At 39.3% G+C, this 24,984-nt stretch overlaps 1 protein-coding gene across 3 annotated transcripts in view; it reads right to left on the reverse strand.

Annotated features, from left to right (window-relative positions):
• Nucleotides 1–24,984, reverse strand: part of LOC122562073 (glutamate receptor ionotropic, NMDA 2C-like) — a 126,374-nt gene that overhangs the window by 67,609 nt on the left and 33,781 nt on the right. For all 3 annotated transcript variants that reach the window (XR_006315205.1, XM_043714557.1, XM_043714559.1), the window contains exons 2-3: nucleotides 20,213–20,607; nucleotides 5,137–5,729 (exon numbers count right to left, since the gene is read on the reverse strand). Coding sequence is in view for 2 of the 3 variants with exons in the window: in XM_043714557.1 (XP_043570492.1) it covers nucleotides 5,137–5,729; nucleotides 20,213–20,599 (980 nt within the window). In the remaining variant the exon portion in view is untranslated. The remainder of the gene's footprint in view (nucleotides 1–5,136; nucleotides 5,730–20,212; nucleotides 20,608–24,984) is intronic.

The following is a 24,984-nucleotide window of genomic DNA, read 5'->3' on the forward strand; positions in this document are numbered from 1 at the left end:
ATCCTGTCTATACCTGACTTATGCTTCCTTCTTTTTCTTAACCAAACCCTCAATTTCTTTAGTCATCCAGCATTCCCTATACCTACCAGCCTTCCCTTTCACCCTGACAGGGATATACTTTCTCTGGATTCTTGTTATCTCATTTCTGAAGGCTTCCCATTTTCCAGCCGTCCCTTTACCTGCGAACATCTGCCTCCAATCAGCTTTCGAAAGTTTTTGCCTAATAACGTCAAAATTGGCCTTTCTCCAATTTAGAACTACAACTTTTAGACCTGGTCTATTCTTTTCCATCACTATTTTAAAATGAATAGAATTATGGTTGCTGGCCCCAAAGTGCTCCCCCACTGACACCTCAGTCACCTGCCTTGCCTTATTTCCCAAGAGTAGGTCAAGTTTTGCACCTTCTCTAGTAGGTACATCCACATACTGAATCAGAAAATTGTCTTGTACACACTTAAGAAATTCCTCTCCATCTCAACCTTTAATACTATGGCGTAGGACACTTTATTAGATTTTTACACCCTGTAAATCATTTTGGGTATTCCTATCCACAGCCATGAGGTACCAGTCTGAATTTTCACTCTTATATTCAGAGTAGGTAATTTTCATGAGCTGAGAGTCAGCCATCAGGTGATGTGTTGTAGTTGTGTCCACAAGTGTGCTAATGTCATTGGCTGCCATTTCCACATTGGAAAAATAAGGGCTTCAAGCCATGAGCAAAGCCAGATCTCTGCACATATGGATTTGTTAAGGAAAAGTTGTGATGCTTAATGTGATTGAAATTTTTCTGAGGGGGCAACAAAGAGGGTTAATGAGGACAGAGCATTTGATGTTTTTTACCTAGATTTTGGTAAGACTTTCAACAAGAGTCCCAATAACAGACCAGTCAGAAAAGTAAAAGCTTTTGCGATCCAGTGAAGTAACAAATTGGATCCAAAATTGTCTCAGAGATGGGAAGAAAAGTGTGATGTCCAATATGTTTTTATTTAACTGGAAGGTCATTTGTACTGGAGTTACACAAGGTACAGTGCTACATCCCCAGTGTTCACAAGTAGAAAGCAGTGATTTATAATAATGCCTCTTTAGTTTAATTTAAACATTTACATATTCAAAAATTGACCATGTGTTGATAATGAGGAAAATGTAGACTACAGGAAGATGTCGACAGACTAGGCATATAGGCAGAGAAGTGGCAAATGGAATTAATTTCAGAAAAATGTGTGGGAATACATAGTAACTACAGAGGAGTGCAGAGGAACAGAGGAACCATGGTGAATATTCACAGATCCTTGAATGTAACAGGACAGGTAGATAAAATGATTAAGAAGGCATAGAGGATATTTCCCTTTATTGGTTTAAATATAGAATTTAAGAGTAGCAAATTTATAATAGAACTGAGTGAAACACTAGTTGGATCACAGCTAGGGTACCATATAAAGTACAGTATACTTTTTTATTTATTCATTCACAGAGTGTGAGTGTCAGGACTAACCTAGAATTTATAGCCCATCTCTCATTGCCCTGGAGAAGTTGGTGAGCCACTCTCATGATCCATCGCAGGTCCATACAGTATAGGGGAATTCCATGATTTTTTACTGAACAACAATGAATGAATGGTGGTATAGTTACAAGCCAGGATACTGCATGTTTTGGAGGAGAACCTGCCAGCCATATTGTTACCTTTGCCCATCTTGGTGATGGGTAGTGATTTGGAAGATGCTACGAAAAGACTATGGGTAAATTAATGCAGTGCATCTTGTAGGTGGTACACATAGCTAACTCCATGTTTCGGTGTTGGAGGGAGTGGATGTTGAAGTTGGTGGATTTGTTACCAGTCAAATAGAATGCTCTGACCTGGATTTTATTGAACTTCTTCAGTATCATTGGAGCTGATCACATCCATTCAAGTGGAGAGTATTGGATAACAGTCCTGCCTTGTAGATGGTGGACAAGCTTTGGAGAATCAGGATGTTGACTATGGTCAATTCGATGATGGTAATGCCATTGAATTTCAAGGGGAGATGGTTAGATTCTGCCTCATTAGCTTTGGTTATCACTGGCACTTGTGTGATGCAGGTGTTACTTACCACTTATCATCCTAACCTGGAAGTTGTCCAAATCATGTTGTATAGAACACAGACTGCTTTTGTATCTGGTGTTGCAATGGTGTTGAGCATTGTGCAATCATGAGATTAGCATCACCAAATTTGACCTTATGATGAAAGGAAGGTAATTGATGGTGATGGTAATTGGGCCTGCGACAGTAGCCTGAGGAACTCTTGCAATGATATCCTGAGACTGAGATGATTAACCTCTAACAACCACAACTATCTTTATTTATGCCAGGGATGACCCAAATCAGTGGTGTGTTTTCCAACAATTTCCATGGAGTTCTGTTTTGTCAAGGCTTCTTGATATCAAACTTAGTTAAATTCAGTCTTGAGTTAGGGCCAGTCACTTTCGCCTCACTTCTAGTGATCAGTTCTTTTTGTCTGCACTTAGGCAGCACGGTGGCACAGTGGTTAGCACTGCTGCTTCACAGCGCCAAAGACCTGGGTTCAAATCCTGACTCATGCGACTGACTGTGTGGAATTTGCACATTCTCCCCATGTCTGCGTGGGTTTCCTCCGGGTGCTCCGGTTTCCTCCCACAGTCCAAAGATGTGCAGGTCAAGTGAATTGGCCATGCTAAATTGCCCGTAGTGTTAGGTAAAGGAGTAAATGTAGGGAATGGGTGGGTTGCGCTTCGGCGGGTCGGTGTGGACTTGTTGGGCCGAAGGGCCTGTTTCCACACTGTAAGTAATCTAATCTAATCTAATCTAGGCGAAGATCGTGATGAAGTTAGAAATTAAGTATCTTGGCAGTATCAACCTAAACTGAACATAAATGAGCAGATTTTGTTAACCAAGTTGAAGACTCATTCCTGCCTAGTAGATGCTAATCTTGCAGCTGTAACTGCAATAGCTTGACTTGGGATGCAGCTATTTCTGGAGCATAAGTCTTCAGTCCTATTGACAGAATGTTGTCAAGGCCTATAGCCTTCATAATTTCCATTGCTTTCAGCCATTTCATGATATCATATTGAAGTGAATCAAATTGACTGAAGACTGATTCTGTGATACTGGGGATTTCTGGAGAATGCCTAGATGGATCATCTACTTTCCACTTCTTATTGGTTGCAAAAGGCTCTTTTGCTGGATTCCTCCATCATTGAGGATGAGTGTTTATAGAGTTGCATCTTTCAATTATTTATTTAGTTGTCCACCAACATTCATTAGCTGGATGTGGCAGGACTGCAGACCTGAGATCTGCTATGTTGTTGGTTGGATTGCTTAACTCTATCCATTGCAGTTTGCTTCTGCTGATTGGTATGCAAGTAATCCTGTTTTGTAGCCTCACCAAGTTGATCCCTCATTTCTATGTAAGACCAATGCTGTTCTTGACATAGCCTCTGGCATTCTACATTAAACCAGGGTTGATCTCCTCGCTTTCATGGTAACAGAAGAGAGAGGGATATGCTTGGCCATGAGGTAACAGATTGTGGTTGAATATCATATTAGCCAGTTGAGCCCTGTGGCATCAGGATAGTCTCCACTTAAGGTCTTCCTTGGTTTGCATCCTTTTACTGCAGTGAAGTATTAAGAGATTCATTTTGGTAGGATGAATGAGGAGAGACAATTTAACCTGAAGGGTACAATTCTAACAAGGGTGCAGGGACAGAGAGACTTGGGGTACATGTGCACAAGTCAGTGAAGGTACAATTCAGGTTGCATGAGCAGTTAATAAACCTATGGCATCTTCGGATTTATTAACAGGACCATAACGTAATAAGAGTACAGAAGTTATATTAAACCTCCATAGCTAGAAATGGAATACTGCATATAGTTTTGAGCATCACACTTTAGGAAGGATGTAGAGGCTTTAGAAAAATGCAGAAAATTGTCATTTACATAAATAAATTAGAGAATTTATAACTGTTTTTCTTAGAGAAGTAAAGTTTGAGATGAGATTTGTTCAAGGAATACAGAATTAAGAGGGGTCTGCTCAAAGCTCATTGGGAAATCCTTCCTGTTGGTGGAAGAATTAAGAATGAGAGAGCAATGATTTAAGGTGTGGGAAGTCTTTGTTCAACTCTGACCCATTGGGTGTTTCACTTAAATGCCAATTCTCCATTAGGGCTTGACATTTTGGTATCAGTGCCCTGGGTTCCATTCTTGGAGTGTCAGGAAATAGGAGAGGCTGCAAGTCAAAGGTTCAGCGAGGAAACGAATCCACAACCAACAGGAGGATCAGGGAGCTGGAATCATAATTGACAGTGAGCAAGAGATATTCCAAATTTTTCTTCTGTATTTTATTTTAGTGGTTATTTAGTTTACAAATATAGGAACAGCCATTTAAAAATATTACATTTCAGCTTAATGGCTCTCAGTATAATTTTAATTTTCTCTTCTGCAACTGAAGGTCCTATGGAACACTTGACTCCAATTTGATTCTTATGCTAATTAATGCATCACTTAAAGTCATCCACTTTATTTTGCAATTTTCAGGAATGCAACTATGACCTTATGTGAGAACTTAATGCATTGGCAATCAAAGCAATGAAAACATGAGGAAAAACCATTTCACGTGTTCAAGATCTGGAATTCACCGCAGGTGAGTGTGGTGGGGTCAGGTTCAGCGAGGCATTTAAGAAGCAATTGGCTTATTAGCTGAAAAATGTAAAGCATGCATAGCTAAGGGAATTGTTCCTTTGGAGAAACGGCACCGATGCAACCAAATAAATTCCTGCAGGAGCAGTAATTGTTGTGATTGATTCTTTATAGCAACAGTGGATGGGCACCACAAGCAGTGATAATGGGCCCCTGAGAGAGCTAGGAGGTGCTGTACCAACTCTCAAAGCCACACTATGCAAACCAATTCCTAGTCCACTGGAGATCTGATGGATCAGTAGTGTAACATGTCTCTGCAAATAACAAATATTCTGCCATAAAGGAACATTGTCTGTAAAGAATGATTACTTGTTTTAACTGCCATAAGTCACCTGCCAATGGTCGTTGATTATATTTGATATCAGCTTGTAATCATTCACTATCTATAATGGACCAGCATCTATAATTGGATTTCCATGCAACGGTACCTGTACAGTATATTCCTTGTGGCCCCTCGAGCTGGATGCCGACAGTCAGCACTTGGTCCCGGCATGTATCCGTATGTTTTATAAAAACTTTCTGCACCTTTTGCGATGATTGCCACTCCATCCCTCACCCGCTGCTGTAAGCTCATCTTCCATCTCTCTGTCATGACGCTGATTAATCCGACTGGAAATTGTTTCGCCACTCGTTCCATGCTGCCTATTGCGATACTGGACAGTATCCAGATATAGCCTGGGCCAAGGAGATTAACTTGTTCAGCCAATTCAAACAGATTTTCTGCCTCCTCTCTTGAGCAATATAGAATCAGAACCTGTGCATCAATCTGCTGCAGAAGTCTCTTTGTTTTGAAATTGTCCTCATCTTTTGTCATTTCAAGAGTAAGAGTCTGTTCAATTTCCCACCCATAATAGCTGGTTTCAATAAAAAGCTGAATGTGGGTGATGAATTCCTGATATCCAGGGAAATAACTGGTAATGATGGTAAAGCTCCCCCAATCATACTCTTCCATTACTTTGAAAATGACCCTGATCTGCTGTTCCATTGAAGCACCCAACTGTAGAAATCCAGAATGCTGCTCCTGGAAGGAAATGGAAAGTTAAATAAGTTTGATTAAATAGCAGGATCCTAACCACAACTTCACTTTGTCAGAACCGTTTGGGAAACAAGAGTTACTGGGGTTTCTGCTGTTCCTCCCCCTACCATCCAACGTTCATATCTTATCTGAATCAAGTAGGTGTTCACTGGTTTTAACATCAGGTCTACATAAAATCTGACATCATGCCCAGATTCTGACAACAATCGTTTGTAGAGCCTGACATCAGGCTTACTGTGAGACCTCACTGTTGAGTCTATGGCTTTCTGTTTCTGTTCCTTGAGATTTATGAGAAGTTACACAGGAAAGTCAAGTTCAGTCTATAAGACCTTAATATATTTTTAGGACAGTTTCAAAAACACCACTACCACAATCTAACATTCAGTATAAAGGAACACTACAGTGAAAGCAGTTCGTTGTAGGTATGGTTATCACTTACATTGTAAATCACAAATAGTTGATTAGTCTTTGCTGAGTATAGGTCTTCCCAGCCAGATTGGTGCCAAGATGGACAAGTTGCCATCTTCTGACTAGTAATGAAGTGCCTTTAACAACAATTTTTTATATTTTTAAAATGCTTTTTAATAACCCCACACTACCACCTAACTGCGGTAATGCTTTTTTTCCCCAGCACCCATGTTGTGTGTGTGTAGGTGTGAGACGCAGTGAAAGACACAAGGTCTACAAATCTTTATTCAATTTCCACCACCAGGAAGAAAGAAAACACCCAAGTGGCCAGTGACAAGTGGCAATACTGTGTGATCAAAAAGGTGAAGGGGAGGGCAGGGATTAAATCGAAATAGAGTTGGAGGGAGAAATAACGCACTCCACTCCCTGTGGTGCCACAACAATCTTTTATAGTGCTATTCAATAGTAGACAGGATGTTAGATTGACAGGGCCTCACTGTTTAGTAAAAGTCTTTTGTGGTATAAATTATCCAATGGAATTTCAAGTTCTTCATTGGAACCATGGCATTAAAGCTTGCCTTGACATTGTCCATTCTCTTTGAGCTTTCACATATGATTTCTGTCAATGAATAACCAAGCATTGATACTATCTTGTAAATAGACCTGGATTAAGATTTTAAAATAACCCGATAATTTTAAAATTATTTCCATTTTACATTCACTGTAGCAATCTAGCACGGTCCAAAGAAGCCATTTTGAAACAAGTATTAAATAAGCTATTTTACATTCTGTAACTTACAAATACAAATCTATTAATTGGAACTACTGTACAAAACACCAATTAGAAACAGATGATTAAATAGCTTGTGAGTGAAGTAACTATAGAGGCCAATATCCCTTCACCAAATCACCCATTATCTATACATAGTTGACATGGTTCCAGATCTCTCAGAACTAACTCTCAGAATGAATAGGATATCTGACACTCCTGTTCTTGCCTGTCAGCCAGGGCTCCCTGATTGGACCAGATTAACAGCCCCAATCAGAGAACTTATATTCTATGAGATCTACTTGGCTGACCTCGTTATAATCACCACAGTGAACCTCCATCAAGTTACAATTGAAGAATCAGTGGTTATATTTTATTGACTGGGTGATATTAAAAGCTCTTTAATTCTGTTTTGATGTCATTAATTATCCATGAGTTTTTGTACATGTGAAAAGAATGTAGATATTTTAATCAACATGTTTAGAGATGTAATGATACGTAATGATATGTCTCTGGAGCACGTGGGACTTGAATCCAGGCCTTCTGGTGTAAAAGAAATGTATGATCCAGTCAAATATGTTAGTAATTAATCCTGCTGACCTTGATTAGCCTACAAGAGAACTACATGACTGTACAGAGCATTGATATCATTGGAACATTTCTATACATGGGAGCATTATCCAAAATTAGTTTGGCAGATGCTGTAAACACCTCTAATGTAGATATTTTCAAATCAACCTGTCCAGAGATGTTGCATACCTCTGCAGTAGGTGGGACCTGAACCCAGGCCTTCTGGTCCTGAGGTAGGGACATTATCAATGTGCCATGAGAGCCCAATATCACCATTGCATATATCTTTAATCAACTTGTTCAGAGATGCTATGACACACCGCTGGAGAAAGTAGCACTTGAATCTTAGGCTTTCAAAGCCAAAGGTAGGGCATCACCATTGCAGATATTTTCTAATCAATCTGTTCAGAGAGATTATTATATACTTCTGGGATTCGATTCTTAGTCTCTTGGCCCAGAGGTAGGGACACTGTCACTATACCAGAAGATGCCTTCACATTACCATTCTAGGTATTTTCCAATCAAACTGTTCAAATATATTATAGCACACCCCCTGGAGCAGGTAGGACTCAATCCTGGGTCTCCTGGCCCAGACATACAGACACTACCACTACACCATATGAGCCCCACATCAGCATATATATTTTGCAAACAACCTGTTCAGAGATGCTATGGCACATCTCTGAAGCAGATGGAACTTGAACCTAAGCCACTGTTTCCAAGATAGGGACATTATCACTGTTCCACAAAAGCACTTTCATATCACCATCTTGATATTTATAGTCAACCTATTCAGAGACATTACTGCACACCTCTGGAGCAGATGGGACTTGAATCCGGGCCTCCTAGGTCAGAGGTAGGATACTACCACCAAACCAAAAGAGCTTCAATGCATATCACTACTCTTGCCTGGGAGCTGGGATAGTAAGCATAGATGACTGTAATAATTGGGACCTAATTGAAATACTTAAATCATAAAATTGACCAATTATCAAGTTACACTGAATTCAACTCAGGATAAGGTAAGTCATTTCATGGTTAAAATTAAAGACTCTGATGTGCTTCCAATCTAGACATAGACTGAAGATTCTGTCAGACAGAATTCCTAGAGAAACATTTGGCAGAGAAGGATTCCAATGGAGTAACACTTTTGTGTACAGATCCCCCCTATAAATCTGTTAATAGTTATCTTAAGTTGCATATCTACCATTTTCTTTCAATATATTCAAAGTTCACTTTTGTCTTCAATTGGTTAATATCTAGTTTGAACCAAAATTAAATGGCAAGTTGGGGTGACTAGAATCAATAATATTACAGACAACAAGATTGAAATTATCAAGATATTAACAGGAAAAGACAATGTAGAAAAAGATAAACTATTTCTACTGTTGGGGCAGATTCTGAGAAATTGGGGCAGACTGTTCAGGAGAGATGTTAGGAAGTACATCTCTACACAGAGAGTAGCAGACATTTGGAATTCTCTTCCACAAACTGCAGAATCAGTTGTTAATTTTAAATCTGAGATAGATTTTTCATTAAACAAAGGTACTAAGGGATATCGGCCAACACAGCTTTATAGAGTAAGGTCATAGATCACTCATTATCTCATTGAATAGCAAAACAGGCTCCAGGGACTGAATGGCATATTGATGTTCCCATGTAGATAACTTGAATCTTATCTAAAATCCTATCATCTTCCCTTCCCTCATTCTAGGCTTTTTCCTTGACTCTCTTGAATCATCTTATCTCTGGTTTGTATAAACAAAATGACTTTCAATCAACCTGTCATGACACAGATCTTGGACAAATGGGATTTGAACCAGGACTTTCATGATCCAGAAGTAGAAACAGTGTGCTGCAACACCTCTTGCATCCCTACTTTGCAAATTGACATTCAGAAGCTCCTCACTGGTATTTATTTGTTAGCCATCAGTAATGATCGGAGCTGTTCATAATAGTTATCTAGTCCAAGAATTCTGAACAGACTATTGAAACCATATTAAAAATGTTCCTTCTCACAATATATATGGAATTCTTGTCTGTGAAAAAGCAGTCTGCAGCTTTGAGCAAATGACTTTACATCCAAATGTTTCCTCTGGCCTTTTCAGAGCATGCCGTAAAATTGGGTCAGGTTTCTGAAAAGCCAGCTCCTGTAAGCAGCACTCATACTTAATGTAACTGTCAATGTCGTGTCCCCTGGGTTGGATAGTTTTTCTGAGTCTCAACCCCATGTTCTGAGGTTAGTTGATAATATTATAGTGTCTCATATATTGCAATGTCTTACATCACACACCGACATTGTCTTTGCACAGGGCCTAACATCATGAAATATGAACAGAATCTGACGTTAGAATCTAAGAACGGAGCAGGAGGAAACTGTTTGACCTTGAAGCATGCTCTAGGATTCCAGAATTCAATGTGATCAGGGCTGACTTTCTGCCTCAATCCCACTTTTCCACCTGCTGTCATATCCCTCGGTTCTCTGAGAGATTCTCTAAAATTGGTCTGTTTGAATCTTGAATATATTCAATAATGGAGCGTGTAGAATTTTACGGAGTAGAAAATTTCAACAATTCATAACCCACTAATATAAGTTATGTCTCCGCATTTCAGTCTGATTGGTCAACCCGTTACCCCAAGACTGTGCCTCGGTACTCTACATTCCCCAAACTGGGAAACCATCAGTATCTACCCTATAGGCCCCTTAAGAACTTTGTATGCTTCAATAAACTCAGCTTCCTTTCTTCTAAATTCCATTTTACTTAGGCTCCCATCCTGACAGCGTTGTGGATATCCCTACAACTCCAGGACTGCAGTAGTTCAAAAAGGCAGCTCACCACCACCTCTCTCCAGGGCAAATAGGAACGGCCAATAATTGTTGGCCTAGCCAGTGGCAAAAGCATTTCCTGAACAAATGAGGGGAAAAAAAATCATAGGACAACAATAACATCCCAGAAACATATCAGGTGACCTTTGGACTTGTCACCTACAAGTGAAGCATACCCACCCTTAATTATTGAGACCAAAACTTCATACAGTATTCCAAGTGTGGTCATCAAAAATCTAGCAAGACTTCGATAGTCTTATATTCTAACCCCCTTGCAAGTAAGGTTAACATATTATTCAATTGTCTAATTGCATCAGTCTCCTTATACAAACTCCCACATGTGATCTGCCTAGAGCCTGCTGCTAGCAATAAACTGAATATCATCCACCAATATGTAGTGATATGAGCTGATTCATTTTGGTAAGAAGAAATGAAACACAATGTAAAATAAAGGGTGCAATTCTAAAGTGAATGGTGGAGGAGATGGATCTATGTCTCCATATAGATAAGTCACTGAAGGTGACAGGACAGTACCTCAGACTTTATATGTAAAATAGAAGAGCAAGGCAGTGATGTTGAACTTACATTGGACTAGCTGTCCCAAGTTGGAGTATTACATCCATTTCTGTGGACCACAATTTGGGGAGGATGTGTGAAGACTTCAGGGAGTGAAGAAATGATTCACATGAGAATGGTTTCAGGGATAAGGATCTTCAGCTATGAAGATTGATCGGAAAAGTTGGGATCATTTTCTTTGGAGAAGAGAAGGTCAGGACGAGATGTTTTTGAGGTATTCAAAATCATAAGGGGCCTGGACAAAGTAAAATGGGAGAAATAGGGAGGGGACAGAGAGAACAGATTTAAAGTAATTCGGGAAAACTGTACAAGCAAGAAGGCGGTTAAGATCTGTAATACATAACTTGAGAGTGTGTGAAGTTAGGTTCAGGAAAGGCATTGAAAAGGGTAATACTCCTTTTGTGAAAGGACGGAATATGCAGGGTTATTACAGTGAGAAGGCAGGGAAACGTTTTGCGCTGAATTGCTTATTTTGAGAGCCATTACAGACACAATGGGCTGAATGGTAACCTACACTGTGAAAATTGTGTTTGGGTGAGAACCAAATTAAATCTGAATTTCGTTTCTGAAGAAGATCTGTATTAGATTCAAAACATTCTCTGTATTTTTCTTTCTATCCACAGATACTGCCAAACCCGGCAGTTGTTTCCACGACTTTGTTTTTATTTTAAATTTCCAGCATCAGTAGTATTCTGCTTTTACAAAAAATCTGAAATCAGGTCAACACAGAATCTGCCGATTTATAAGTGCACAGCATCTGTCAAAAGCTGGTCCACACAGAGTATGACATCAGGCCTATAGAGGTTTTAACATCAAGCCTACACAGAATCTGACATGAGGATGCCAGAGTTGCAGCACCAGGCGAACACAGAATCTGACATCAGAACAACAAAGAATCTATCAGGACTACAGAGTCTGACCTCTGGATCACATTCTCAAAAATCAAATATGCACACAATCCGACATGAGGATGCAAGAGATTTTATTGTCAGACCTGCAGAGAAACTGATATTAGAGGCTGTGTTGTAGCTAGCCTGCAGCTACAATCAGAACTGGGTGCAGAAACCATTTAACTTAACAATTGACTGACTACACGCAATGATGAATCATTGAATGATAGGATACCTACAGTGCAGAAAGAGACCATTCTGAAGAGCATCCCTCTCAGACCAACCCTCCTCCCCATCTCTGTAACCCCACATGGGTTTCTATCCTGGCCAACCATCTAACCTGCACACCCCTAAACACCATGGGCAATTTAGCATGGCCAACTACCTAACCTGCACATCTTTGGACTGAGAGGAAACTGGAGCACCTGACAGAAACCTTTGCAGAGAACAGGAGAATGTGCAAACTCCATACAGTCTTCCAAGGGTAGAATTGAACCCATGTCCCGAGCACTGTGAGGCACCAGTGCTAACCGTTGTGCCACTGTGCTGCCAGCACATGAGAAGAAAGACCATAAAAGCTCTACAATACAGCAATGCCCCTCTCTGGGCTCTCCATGAGGCTGCATGGGCAAGGTCCTCTTCAGGAATGAGAGGCAGAAATTGATTTAACTGCCTAAGCAGGATGAGATACAGAGGAAGCAAGCAGCTCTGAGCTTACCTCCAGAATCTGGCTCCGGTGTTACATGTGCATCAATGACTATCTGTTCAATCCGTTTAGGTGAGTGCCTCGTACGGGATAGGGTGGGGTTATGGGTCTGGGTGAGATACTATTCGGAGGATCAGTGCAGATTTGGTGGACTGAATGGCCTCTTTTCACACAAGAGGGATTCTATGACATCCATTTTAATTTAAACCCTGCCCTCTTTCCCTGCGATTACTATTCTCTTTTGTTCTTGTTGGGGGCTAAGCTTGTACTTTGTTAATTTACTTATATACAGTAATATCCTTCCTATAACTGGCTGACCAGAACAGGACACAGTATTCCAAACCAATGTCCTGTATAACCTGAACACGACGTCCCAACTCCTATACTCAATGTACTGAGCAACGAAGGCAAGTGTGCCAAATGCCTTTTTAACGAACCCTGTCTATATGTGATGCCATTAAATAAAGCTTTTTATAAAAAAAAAATACCCAGGTAAACATTTAGAAAAATAATTCTGTATCCTACTTTAAAACATTACTGATCAGTAATAAAATTACTTTTCTTCATAGTCCATAATATTCAATTGACAAACTTCTCTTAAGTCAGCCTTATCAAAAAGATGGATATTCACAGACAAAGTTCTTCCCATTGAGACATAAGGCTAAAGCCAGACTTAAGGCCAAGTGGTGTCAAAGAAAGATTCTGTGATCAAGATGTTAGATTGCATAGGATTTTCTTCAGCATTTGGCAATAAATACACCCTGGAGCTATAATGCCTACAGCACCAATGTTTCAGCTGGTAAGATACTTCAAATTAACCTTTTTGTTTCTTGGCTTCCCAAACCAATGGGCAACATTTGTTAATCTTTCCAACCGAGACCATGATAAATCTTGCCATTCTAGAAAGAGCCATTTAGAATAGGTTGCCATGTGAAGCATCACTGAAAAGGACTCTCTTCATAACTTCTGGGTGACTCAAGGTTGGATATTTCACTGTGTATTTTTTGGAACTTACCTTCTTTGATGTCTTGTTTGCTCCCAAGACTTCCTCATGTTTCATTGTAGTCTTCAAATTCTAATATTGGCATCAGTTCTAGTCAAACTGGATGATCCGATTAACTATTTGAATAAACCTCTTGTCAGGTCTGTATCATCCTTGGACGTAAAATCATCTTTGTCTGAGGGCCTGACCCAATTTCTCAGGGTAATTTGCTCCAAGGAAGCTCCTGATTTATTCTGCTCAGTGTCTAACCCTGTACGTTTAAAATTCCTTCCACCAACCCCCAAGCTTGATCTCTAAATTTAAATTTCCCCTTTTTAAAAATTTTATCTATTGCTCAAATTCTGTAGAATCTCCTGACAGAAAATTGATGTTTCTCTTTATAATTCCTGTAGAAAATTGCCAGGTCTGCTATAAGTTGAATGCAATTTATTTTAGATCAGGACAGACCTAATTGAGAAATACCAAACACATGCAGAATATTCTGGAGAAACTCAATAGGTCTGGTAGCATCTGTGGGGAGAGAAGCACTGTCAATGTTTCAAGTCCAGTATGACTTTTCTTCAGAACTGGTATCAGTTCTGGTGTAAACATTCAGACACAAACTTTAACTCTGTTTCTTTCTCCACAGATGCTGTCACTTCTGCTGAGTTTCTCCAGACTATTCTGTCTTTTTTCCCCAAGATGTCCAGCATTCGCAGTAATTTTACCTTTACTTGAGCAAAAGCAAAACCTCGCTGCAATTCAACCCATAAACATGATTGTTTATTTTCTATAGCTTCGCTTCCTTATCACTTGCTTCTTCAAGTGACTTCAAAAATACTTCCCTTTGAAAGTTTTCATCCTGTAACAATGCAATTGTTGCATTGATCAATTTTCACTTCCAGGAGTATGTTGTGAAAAGAGGCATGAAGATCTTTAAGATCCCTTTTCCTCCAGTAGGGGAGTCCACTATTACCTCTTGATTACCATGTTTTTCTTCAAACCCTTGATCCTTTAGCCGGACTTTATCTTGACATATCCTATTAGAAAGGAGGAGAAAGTGATGCTGCAGTCCTTTTCAACTCCTTTCCAACTCAATATCCTATGAGAAAGAACATTTTCCGTGAATACCCATCTGTTTGGCTGTCCCCCATAGAACATAGAACAGTACAGCACAGTACAGGCCCTTCAGCCCTCACTGCTGTGCCAACCTTTTATCCTACTCTAAGATAAAACTAACTTACATATCCTTCATTTTACTATCATCCATGTGCCTATCAAAGAGTCACTTAAATGTCCCTAATGTATCTGACTCTACTACCACTGCTGGCAATGCATTCCATGCACCCACCACTCTCTGTGTAAAGAACCTTCCTCCAATCAGTTTAAAAGTATGCACCCTCTTGATAGCCATTTCCGTCCTGGGAAAAGCCCTCTAGCTATCAACTGTATCTATGCCTCCAAATTCTTGTACACCTCTATTAGGCCACCTCTCACCTTTCTTCGCTGCAATGAGAAAAGCCCTAGCTCCCTCAACCTTACTTCATAAGACATCCACTCCAGTCCAGGCAACATCCTCGTAAATCTTCTCTGTACCCTTTCTCAAGCTTCCACGTCCTTCCTATAATGAGGCGACCAGAATTGAACACAATATTCCAAGTGTGATCTAACCAGTACTCTTAAACTCAATCCCTCTGCTAATGAAAGCCAAACACACCATATGCCTTCTTAACAACTCCATCAATTTAGGTGGCAACTTTGAGGGATCTATGGGCATGGACTCCAAGATCCTTCTGTTCCCCCAAACTGCTTCCACCAGTTTGTTGTCAAGTACAAAATCTAATATGGCCTCCCCTCTAGTCGGCCTATCTACATATAGAGTCAAAACTCCTTCCTGGACACATCTGTCAAAAACTACTCCATCCAAACTATTTGAACTAAGGATGTTCCAATCAATATTAGTGAAGTTAAAGTCACCCATGGCATCAACCCTGTTACTCATACACTTGTTAAAATTCTGCCTCCCAGTCTGCTCCTCTGTGTTTTTGTTGCTATTGGGGCTCTGTAAAAAACTCCCAATAGAGTGACTGCTCCTTTCCTGTTTCTGACTTCCACCCACACTGACAGTGTAGACAAACCCTCCTTGATGACCTCCCTTTCAGAAGCTGTGATACTATCTATCACTGATTAGCAATGCCATTCCCACACCTCTTTTACCCGTCCCTCATTCCTTTGAAACATCTAAATCCTGGAACATCCAACAACCATTCCTACCCCTGTGATATCCAGGTCTCCGTAATGGCTACAACATCATGGTTCCAAGTACTGATCCATACTCTCAGTTTGTCACCCTTATTCCTCATACTTTTTGCATTAAAATAGACACACTTCACCATCACACTGACTGCACCTTTGCCCTATCAATTGTCTAATCCTCCTCACAGACTCTCTGCATGCTGCGTCTGACTGTTCACTACCTACTCCATCATCTGATCTGTAGCTCTGTTTTCCACCAACCCCTGCCAATGTAGCTTAAACCCTCCTGAAGAGCTTTGGTAAACCTCCTGCCCAGGATATTGGTGCTCCTCCAGTTTAGTTGCAACCCGTCCTTCTTGTACAGGACCCACCTTCCCCAGAAGATATCCCAATGATCCACATATCTGAAGCCCTTCCTCCTACACCAGCCCTGCCGCCGCGTGTTCATCTGCACTCGCTCTGTTTCTAGTTTCACTAGCCTGTGGCACCGGTAACAATCCTGAGATTACTACTCTGCTTGTCATGCCTCCTAGTTTCCAACCTTCTCTATTCCCTATCCTTACCCATGTCAATGTTACCGATCTATACCATGACTTCTGGCTACTCCCCCTCCCTCTTAAGAATCCTGTAGACTCAATCCTTGACCCTGGCACCCGGGAGGCAACATACTACCTGGGACCTCATTTGCGACCACAGAATCTCCTGTCAGGTCCTCTCACCATTGAGCCTCTTTTCACTAACATTCTCCTATTTCCAAACCCCCCGCCACCCAAATTCCCTTCTGGGCCACAGAGCCAGGCTCAGTGCCTGAAATCTGGCCACTGTGGCTTTCCCTTTCTAGGTCCCCCCTCAATAGTATGCAAAGTAGTATTCTTATTATTGAGGTACACGGTTATAGGGGATCCCTGCACTGTCTGCCTATTCCCTTTCCCTCCCTATAACTCCTCTCTATCACCCCCTCGTGATCTGCAGTTCATCCAGCTCCAGCTCCAGTTCCCTAACGGGGTCTGTGAGGAGTTGGAGTTGCGTGCACTTCTCACAGGCGAAGTCAGCAGGGACACTAGTGGTGACCCTTACCGCCCACAACCTACAAGAGGAGCATGCAACTGCCCTAGCCTTCATCCCCTCTGCTCTAAATTACCAAGAGAGATTGAATAAATGACCTTACCATCCCTCCACACACAGTCTTTTGTTTTGGTTAGAGGAGGAGGACAGGTGGGAGACATTACACGTGTAGTGTCTCGGGTTTAGCCACAGTCCGAATATATCAGTCCACATGTTCAGAAATCCCTGTGTCCGCGTCCTCTCCTGTTGAGCTTTTGCCCCGCCTATTCATGAGGTAAATCTTTAAGAAGGAAATTTACCTTCCCTAGTCCGTGCTCTCACCCACTCCCGCTGCTGTACCTTAATGTATACACAAATTCTTTCCAGCTATCCCACTGTTTTTGGTTGGCAAACTTTATCAACTTATATTCTATTTTCTTTGGAGCCACTGAAACTTCTTGATCGTAAGGGTTTCTACTTCACGTGGTACTTCCAGCTTGATCCATGTTCTTGTTTTTCTCTTTTTGTCAAACAATGACCTCTATTCGCCATCATAGCTTTTTCTGGATTACTATAGCAAGGTTCTTCCAACCATGATCAGAACTCCTTTCATAAGTTTGTTATTTTTCCCATGGTCCATGTTCAAAACTTGTGCTGTATTTTCTGGTCTTCCACATCTTTACGTCATTATGTGAATTCATGGATCTTACCTTCTATCCCTCAACTTGTACACTTAATCAATATTTGTACTTCCTGCTCCCCCTATAATGGTGGCACTAAATTTTGATTAAGGAAGCTAGGTCTTTTGGAGAAATACCATAACTTTCTGATTGTGTAAATTCTAATCCCACTGACATCAGAAACAACTGCCTATTGTGTTCAATGTCTGGTTTCCTTTTGAGCTCCTTTCATAGAGGGCCTGCTTAATAGTAGGAGTGAACATTATGCCTGTGCTGGTAAATTTGTTCATCCGTGCTATTTTACATAGAATCACCACTCTTTTTAATGATTTAGCATGCTGTCAATCACAAGTCTGAAGCTCTTAACTTCCTGAACATCACTTTAGTTTTTATTATTTAAATAATCCAGACAGCATTTTATCCAATCCATTCCACATGGTGTGGATGTGCATTCACTGTCCAGCACAGTGCAACTGAATGAGTCTGACTAAAATGTTGATTATTGGAATGAAGTTTCTTGTAACTAGTACAATATCCTCTGCCCGATCAGTATCACCTCTTCCTCTTCTGAACCGTCCAGATCATGTGTAATTTTGAAAATCTTTGTTATTCAGTTTAAGATAATTCATTGTATAATGGCATAGAGTTGCCAGTAACCATACCCTAGACATTTCTGGGATTTGTTCTTCTGCTATAGTTTCTCAGTCTCTGTTATAATTACTCAGGGTATCTCTATTCCCACTTCTTTTTAGTTATGATTCTCCTTCTGAATTTACACTTTCAGCCTGTATTTGGAGATGTCTTATTGCTACCACTACTGAATTGCTTATTTATTTGAGTTCTGCTGAATGTCCTATGAAGGCCACTGGGAATTAATGTCTTCCCAGGAAATATTGTTAGGAATTCTGGTATGTGTTCCTAAAGCAAGCTGCTTTCTTAAAATTTAATTCTACTGAATCTATTTGTGTTCAGTGTCTTAACATTGTCCAAAGTTCAAAGACAAGCACTGAATTAGGGCTGTTCAAGTAGAATTTAAACAATTTTGCGTATTGTCTGTTAAATTCCATTATATTTTCTTCTATAGAATATCCAACCTGTTTACTAAATTTATGAACGCCTGACCATGCCTCATGCATTTCATAAGCCATCTTTCTTTTAAATTTTATCCGTAAATGTTAGTAGAATTTGCAAATCTTCCTCAGTGTCGAATTGTTGATCTTTGAACTCAAGCAATACTTTGAACATGTTTTATTAGAAAGTAACAAAACTAAGGTCACGCCTTGCTCTTTTTCTTGGTAAAGATTTAACCTATCTCCACATATTCATTTAGTTTGTTTATTGATCAAAAGGTCTTTTATACAAACTATCAATGGGAAGTCAAACCTCAAAACTGTGTACTTGTTTTCATCCACCCATCTCCAAAGTAATTCCAATTACAATATTCTGTCTGAAAAGAACTTTTAGTCTTCAATCTGCAACTTTCAGAAACCACCTTCTGCTACCAATATCATTTTGGATCCAAGCCAGTTGGTGAGACAGAAACCAAGAGACCTTTCTTTGTGAGTAGAGTTTATTAACTACCAACATTTTCAAAATTATGTAGGCTGGAGATACAGTACTTTATCTCCCCCTCCAACTCAATTTTGATTTAGCCCCTTGCTGCTCTCCCTACCCCACCCGCACCTTTGATGGTTTGTGTTGCCCATAATAGGCTTTGCTTGTAACTATTCAATTAGCTACTTGATTGTTTAACTGGTGGTAGTCACTAGTTTAAAATAAAGCAATAAAAAGTCAGAGATTTTGATAGTCGAATAGTCACTCAGTTGTGCATAATAGCACTTGTGGGTTTTAAATAAAGAACAAACAATGATGTGATCAAACATATTGATGGGAGAGGGGTGCTCTTGTGGTACTGTGGTGGTGTCCCTGACTTTGAACCAGGAGGCTCTGATTCAAGTTCCATCTACTCCAGAAGTGTGTCATAGCAGTCTGAACAGATTGGTTTAAGGTATCCAACGTATTAAAGGTTGCAAACAGATTAGCAAGAATGAAAAGGGATAGCTTACCTTTGTCAAGCTTTGCTGGAGAAAAATAATTATTTGTGTGCAATGCAGGAAGGGGAGATATAATCAGCAACAATCAGCAGAAGGTTTGTTCAATGAACAAAAGAAATAGAAATAGGAATAATCTATATTGCCTCTCGAGCTTGCTCCACCATTTGATAAAATCAGGGCTAAACCTCTCCCATTTCCACTTTTGTGGCCAGTGTCCTTATACCTTAGATTCTGTGAGATCAAAATATTGCCAACTCAGCCTTGATTAAGTTTAACTGTGTAGAAACACAACAATTTGAGAGAGAAAATTCCAAAGATATACAAACTTTCAAATGAAGATGTTTTTCATTAAGTCTGTCTTAAACAATCAGCCCTTTTTCCTGAGACAGTGCCCCTATGTTTTAGCCAGGCACAACAGTGCCCCAGTGACTGATCTGTGAAACCCCTTTAGAATATTGTATATTACAACGAAATCATCTCTCGTTCTTTTAAATGCCAAAAATTACAGACCCAATCAACTCAGCTTTTCATCATAACTCAGCACCTTTCTGCCAGGTACACATCATTAACTGCATCATCACTGATGCAATTATATCCTTTGTTAAATATGCAAAGCTAAACTGCACATGATATTCCAGGTGTGGCCTCAGCATAGCCCTGTAAAAAAAACTGGATTTTTGCTTGTGAGACTGGAACTGGAACTAACCTTTGGAGTGAGCACAACAGTAGAGCCTCCACTCATCCCTATGATTGGAGCTGACACTTCTGCAGAGGTAAAATCCAGAATTTGTGCCACAGCCTCAGATTCAATATCATCCTCAAAAATAACAGCATGGATCCTGGATTTGGCCAGCACATCACAGATGTGAGTGATCAGGCTGCTGGGATTGGTATTGTTAACTACTACTGTGACGGTGTTGATTTGTACAGGCAGGTCCTGGAAGGTCTCTTGATTAAAGCTGCCCCTGATTTCCATGTGGTACCAAGATCCTCCGAGTACAACAGCAACATTGATGGTAGGTTGACTGGGTTGTCTGGTGAAAGCAGATTCTACGGCAGACAGGAAGAGGATGGTCTGTAGCATTTGTTCCATGGTGTTCCCTAAAGAAAAGCAAGGATCGTCTAGTTAAAATAAATCCAAAACTGTTTCCATGTAAACCAGTCACATTTAAGGTGTCATAAACAAGGAGACCTAGACCAAAACCTCAGTTTGGGACCATTTGGGTAGGAGAGGAAAGGCAGAGATTGAGGAGAATGGAATTAGAGGTAATGTGGAATATTGGATTTAAAGTTGCTTAGAAGATAGGCAATAGAGTAGGAACTCAGGGCAGATTTTAAATGTGGTTGGAACTACATTGTGGAATCTTCAAGGATTCGGTTCTGGGGCTATATCTCTCCACTGTCTCTCAATAATCTGGAAATAAACTAGAGACATGATGAAAGATTTGTAAGAATGGAGGGCGCTGCAGGGGATGTTGATGAGATGGTGGACAGGATAATAAAAGGTGCAGTGGAGTTCTATGCAACTTAATGACAGATTTTGCATTCTAGTTTAAAATGTGATTATATTTTAACAGCTGGGTGATTGGAATTATGATTTGGGGGTTCAGGTTTGTAAGACATCTATTCAAATGGATAAGATCATAAATGAAAATGAAATGAAATGGGTCAAATGACAAGTGTACAGAATGGAATAATAAGCATTTATGAATCTAAGCAAAACCTTAACTAGATCACAGCTGCTGTGATTGAGTCCGCTATACAGGAAGATGCTGAAACTTTAGAGGTTCACTAGGATGTTGCATAGTATGAGGATATATAAATACAAGGAAAAGGTAAGAATAATTGGAACTGTTTTCATTTAGGAGATTAAAGAGTGGTTTGACATGAATGATTAAAGATTAATCGGTGATGTTGCCAGTGAAAATTGTTGACATCAGAATTTACAGTTGAAGAAGAAATTAGTGTGTTCGAAATCCCAAGGGAACTAATATTGAATCAGGGATAGCAAATTGAGCAAAATAAGAACTATGAGAAAACATAATGGTACTAAACATAATGGTGACAAATCAGAACTAAATATTTTCCTTCATCATTAGTAGATGAGAACGTTATAGAAATGCTATGAGCTTCTGAAGTTCTCTGAACTTAGCAACCATTTATTTAGCTTGAAAAGTTGTGCATGTCACTCTGCAGCTTCAGTAAAGTGACCTGTGTGGGAAACAAGGGAATGAGAGGCCATTAAGCCTAATATTTTGTGTCAAGAAATTGCAAGTATCGATAATTATAATAGGGTAGCTGAATACCTTGATATTTTCAGCCTCAGAGAGCTAGCATGAAGTTGTAAAGTGTAACTCATATCTGATTAACTTAATTGAATTATTTGAAAGGGTGGCGAAATTAACAGAAAGGAAACACCTTTGGATATTATTTAAATGAAGTTTAGAATTCATTTGTTTAAGCCATTTACAATAATACTTGTTAGATGGAAGTGAAACTCATGAAATGCAAGAATATTATTGACCTGGATAGGAAATTGACATAGTGGAAGGAGACAAAGAGGAATAAAGGACAACAATAATAGTGACAAGGGAAGTTTGGGGTGGTCTGTCGGTGCTTGGGTTGATTAACCATTAAGATGTCATCATATAGACATGGTTACAAGGTGACCAAGATTGGGAAATAAATATTTCAGCATAGACAAAATTATGAAAAGAGAGTTAAATAGGAAGAGGAACAGCCCTAATATTGGAGAGTAACATAAGGACATTCATAAGAAAGGATCTTGGCAAAGTGAATCAGCATGGGTGGAGATTAGGAATAGCAAGAGTCCGAATATGCTAGTAGTATAGTTTATAGGCAGCTAACAAGAGTTATACCATTTGAAAAAGCATTAAACAATATAATCATTATTAAGGATTTTAATCTTCACATAGACTGAATCAATCAAGTCGGCAAAGATGATCTGGAAGATGAGTTTGTGAAGTGGTTTTGTGATATTTTTCTGGAACAATACATTGTGGTACCAGTTAGAGTTTAAACTATTTTCAGATCTGATATTGAATAATCAGGCAGTGTTAATTAGTAATCTAATGATAAAAGGTACACAGGGAAAATGTGATCATAGTTCAGTTCAATTCCATATTCAGTTTGGAAAAGACATATTCCAGTCCCAAACAAGAATAAAAACCAATTATATAGATATGAGAGGAAACTGGCTATGGTTGATTGTGTAAACAGACTAGAAGTTATGCTGACAAATAGATAACAGGTGTAATTTAAAGACACAATTCAATATGTTCCATAAAAATACTTATCATTTTAAAAAGAAATCTCAGCAAGAAAGATCCATCCTTGACTTAATAGAAAAGTTAAGGACAGTTAAAACCCACATCCTTAATATTCTTTATTTTTGACTGTGGATTAAAACTGCAGGTCTATCGTTTTGATTCAAAGGGACTGTGGGGAAAATGGGTGCAGTTTTAAAAATCATGTTTGCAACTCTGATTGTGGATTGCAAAGCAAATGGAGCTAACAGGTCCATCAAAAACTGTTACTGTGTGGGACACATTGAAATCAGACACATTGTCATCACTTTTTCTGTTCAAGGTAAACCTGCCCGGAAACACTAGTTTTTTTTTCCATCAACCACTTGGAGTGGATGTGAGAGAATAATGCTAGGATTGGCCTTTGAGGAGGAGACCAGTTCTGTGTGCAAGCAAGAGCAGCAGAAAAAGCCCAACTTCTGAGGAAAAGCTTAATGTTTTGGCTTCACCTCCTTCAGTCTGTGAAAAGTATCAGCAAACCCCGTCTTTTCTAGCTATTCTCACCCATTCCTGTAATCGTTTCTTTCATATCTTGGCTGAAGGAAGGGAAAATAAAACTTTCCAACGTGTTCAAAGGATCAATTCTCAACAATAAATGAAAGACTGAAATTTACAGACAATCTTATATTGCTGTTTTGTAATGCTCTCTTCCAACCTCTTCCGTCAGGCAGAAGATACAGAAGCTTGAACACATCCACCAATAGGTTCAAGAACAGCTTCTTCCCTGCTGATATTTGACTGCTGAATGGACCTCTCTAATTTCAAATAATGTTGATCTTGCGTGGTGCACCTCCTGTGCAACCATAACCTTGTATGCTTCACTCTGTCTAAGCACCCTGTGATCTATATGTCCTTGTTTTCTATAATCTGCCCGTATTGCTCACAAATCTTTTCACTGTATTTAGGTACATGTGACCACAATAAAGCAAATCAAATCAAAATGAAAAGATATCAGGAAACTGGAAGACAGAAAACTAAAACCACTTACTCAATCCTGTACTCCAGGTTGGCACTATTGAACTTGGTTATCCTTGGGGTTTTTTCTCATCCTTAAAATCCATGTGTCTACCTATGTGTCTTAGTCGTTAAAGGCAGACGCATAGAGTTTTAATTTAGTAATTTATATTTATTTCTTACTATCAGTTAAAGACCATTTGTTCATAATGAATACAAATCTGGTATATTCTTTTGACCAGAGTTTATAGGTCAGGTAAATTTGATGGTTTAATTAAATCTTTTCACATTTTATCTCAGCTCCAGGATATCGGGGCTTGATTTTTTGTTTAGAGTGCACCCTCATAAGGTCATAACACAGTAATGAATTAAACAAAGGGGTTTACAATGTTGCAGAGAATAATGGTTAACCTGAGCATTGGGCTGTCAACAACATTGACAGAAAGTGAAGAAAAATAGCACACAAGTAAAATGACAGCAAGGCAAAAACAAATTATCTAGTCTTTTATAACAATGTAAAAAGGAAGCAAACAGTTAAAATACATGTTAGTCCCTTAAGGGCACAGACAGGAGAAGTTATCTTGGGGAATGATGAAATGGCAGAGACATTTGAACAAATATTTTTGTCTGTAACCACATATTATAGACCATAAAAAGAGAATAATCAAAGAACTTATAAGAGCAAAGAGCTTGAAATAATTAATGACAGCAGAACCAAAAAGCATAGGAGACACTTTCGGGACTAAAAAAACATCAATTTTCTATTATCTGTTGGCCTATATCCTACGGTTCTATAAGAAGCAGTTGCAGAGATAATGGATGCACTAGTTATGATTTTCCAAAACTACCAAGATTCTAGAACATCCTAAGCAAATTGGAAGCTAGAAAACATAAGACATAAAACATAATTCAAGAAGAGAGAAATAGAGAGAGAGAGATTTAGCCTAACATTAAACATTTGGAAAAAGCTGGGATCTGCAATAAAGTAAATCCGAACAATGCAATTAAAAAATTCTCATACTATCAAACTCAGTGTGGTTTCACAAAAAGATAATCACATTTGTCAAATGATTATAGTCGCATGGCACCTTTTGTTGAGACTAGTTTTTAATTACACATATATTAATTAACTTCACCAACTGCCATGGTGGGATTTGAATCTATCATCAGGGCATTAGCTTAGGCTTTTTAAAAAATT

Source organism: Chiloscyllium plagiosum, chromosome 24 (assembly GCF_004010195.1).
Source record: "Chiloscyllium plagiosum isolate BGI_BamShark_2017 chromosome 24, ASM401019v2, whole genome shotgun sequence".
In the NCBI taxonomy this organism is placed as follows: Eukaryota; Metazoa; Chordata; class Chondrichthyes; order Orectolobiformes; family Hemiscylliidae; genus Chiloscyllium; species Chiloscyllium plagiosum.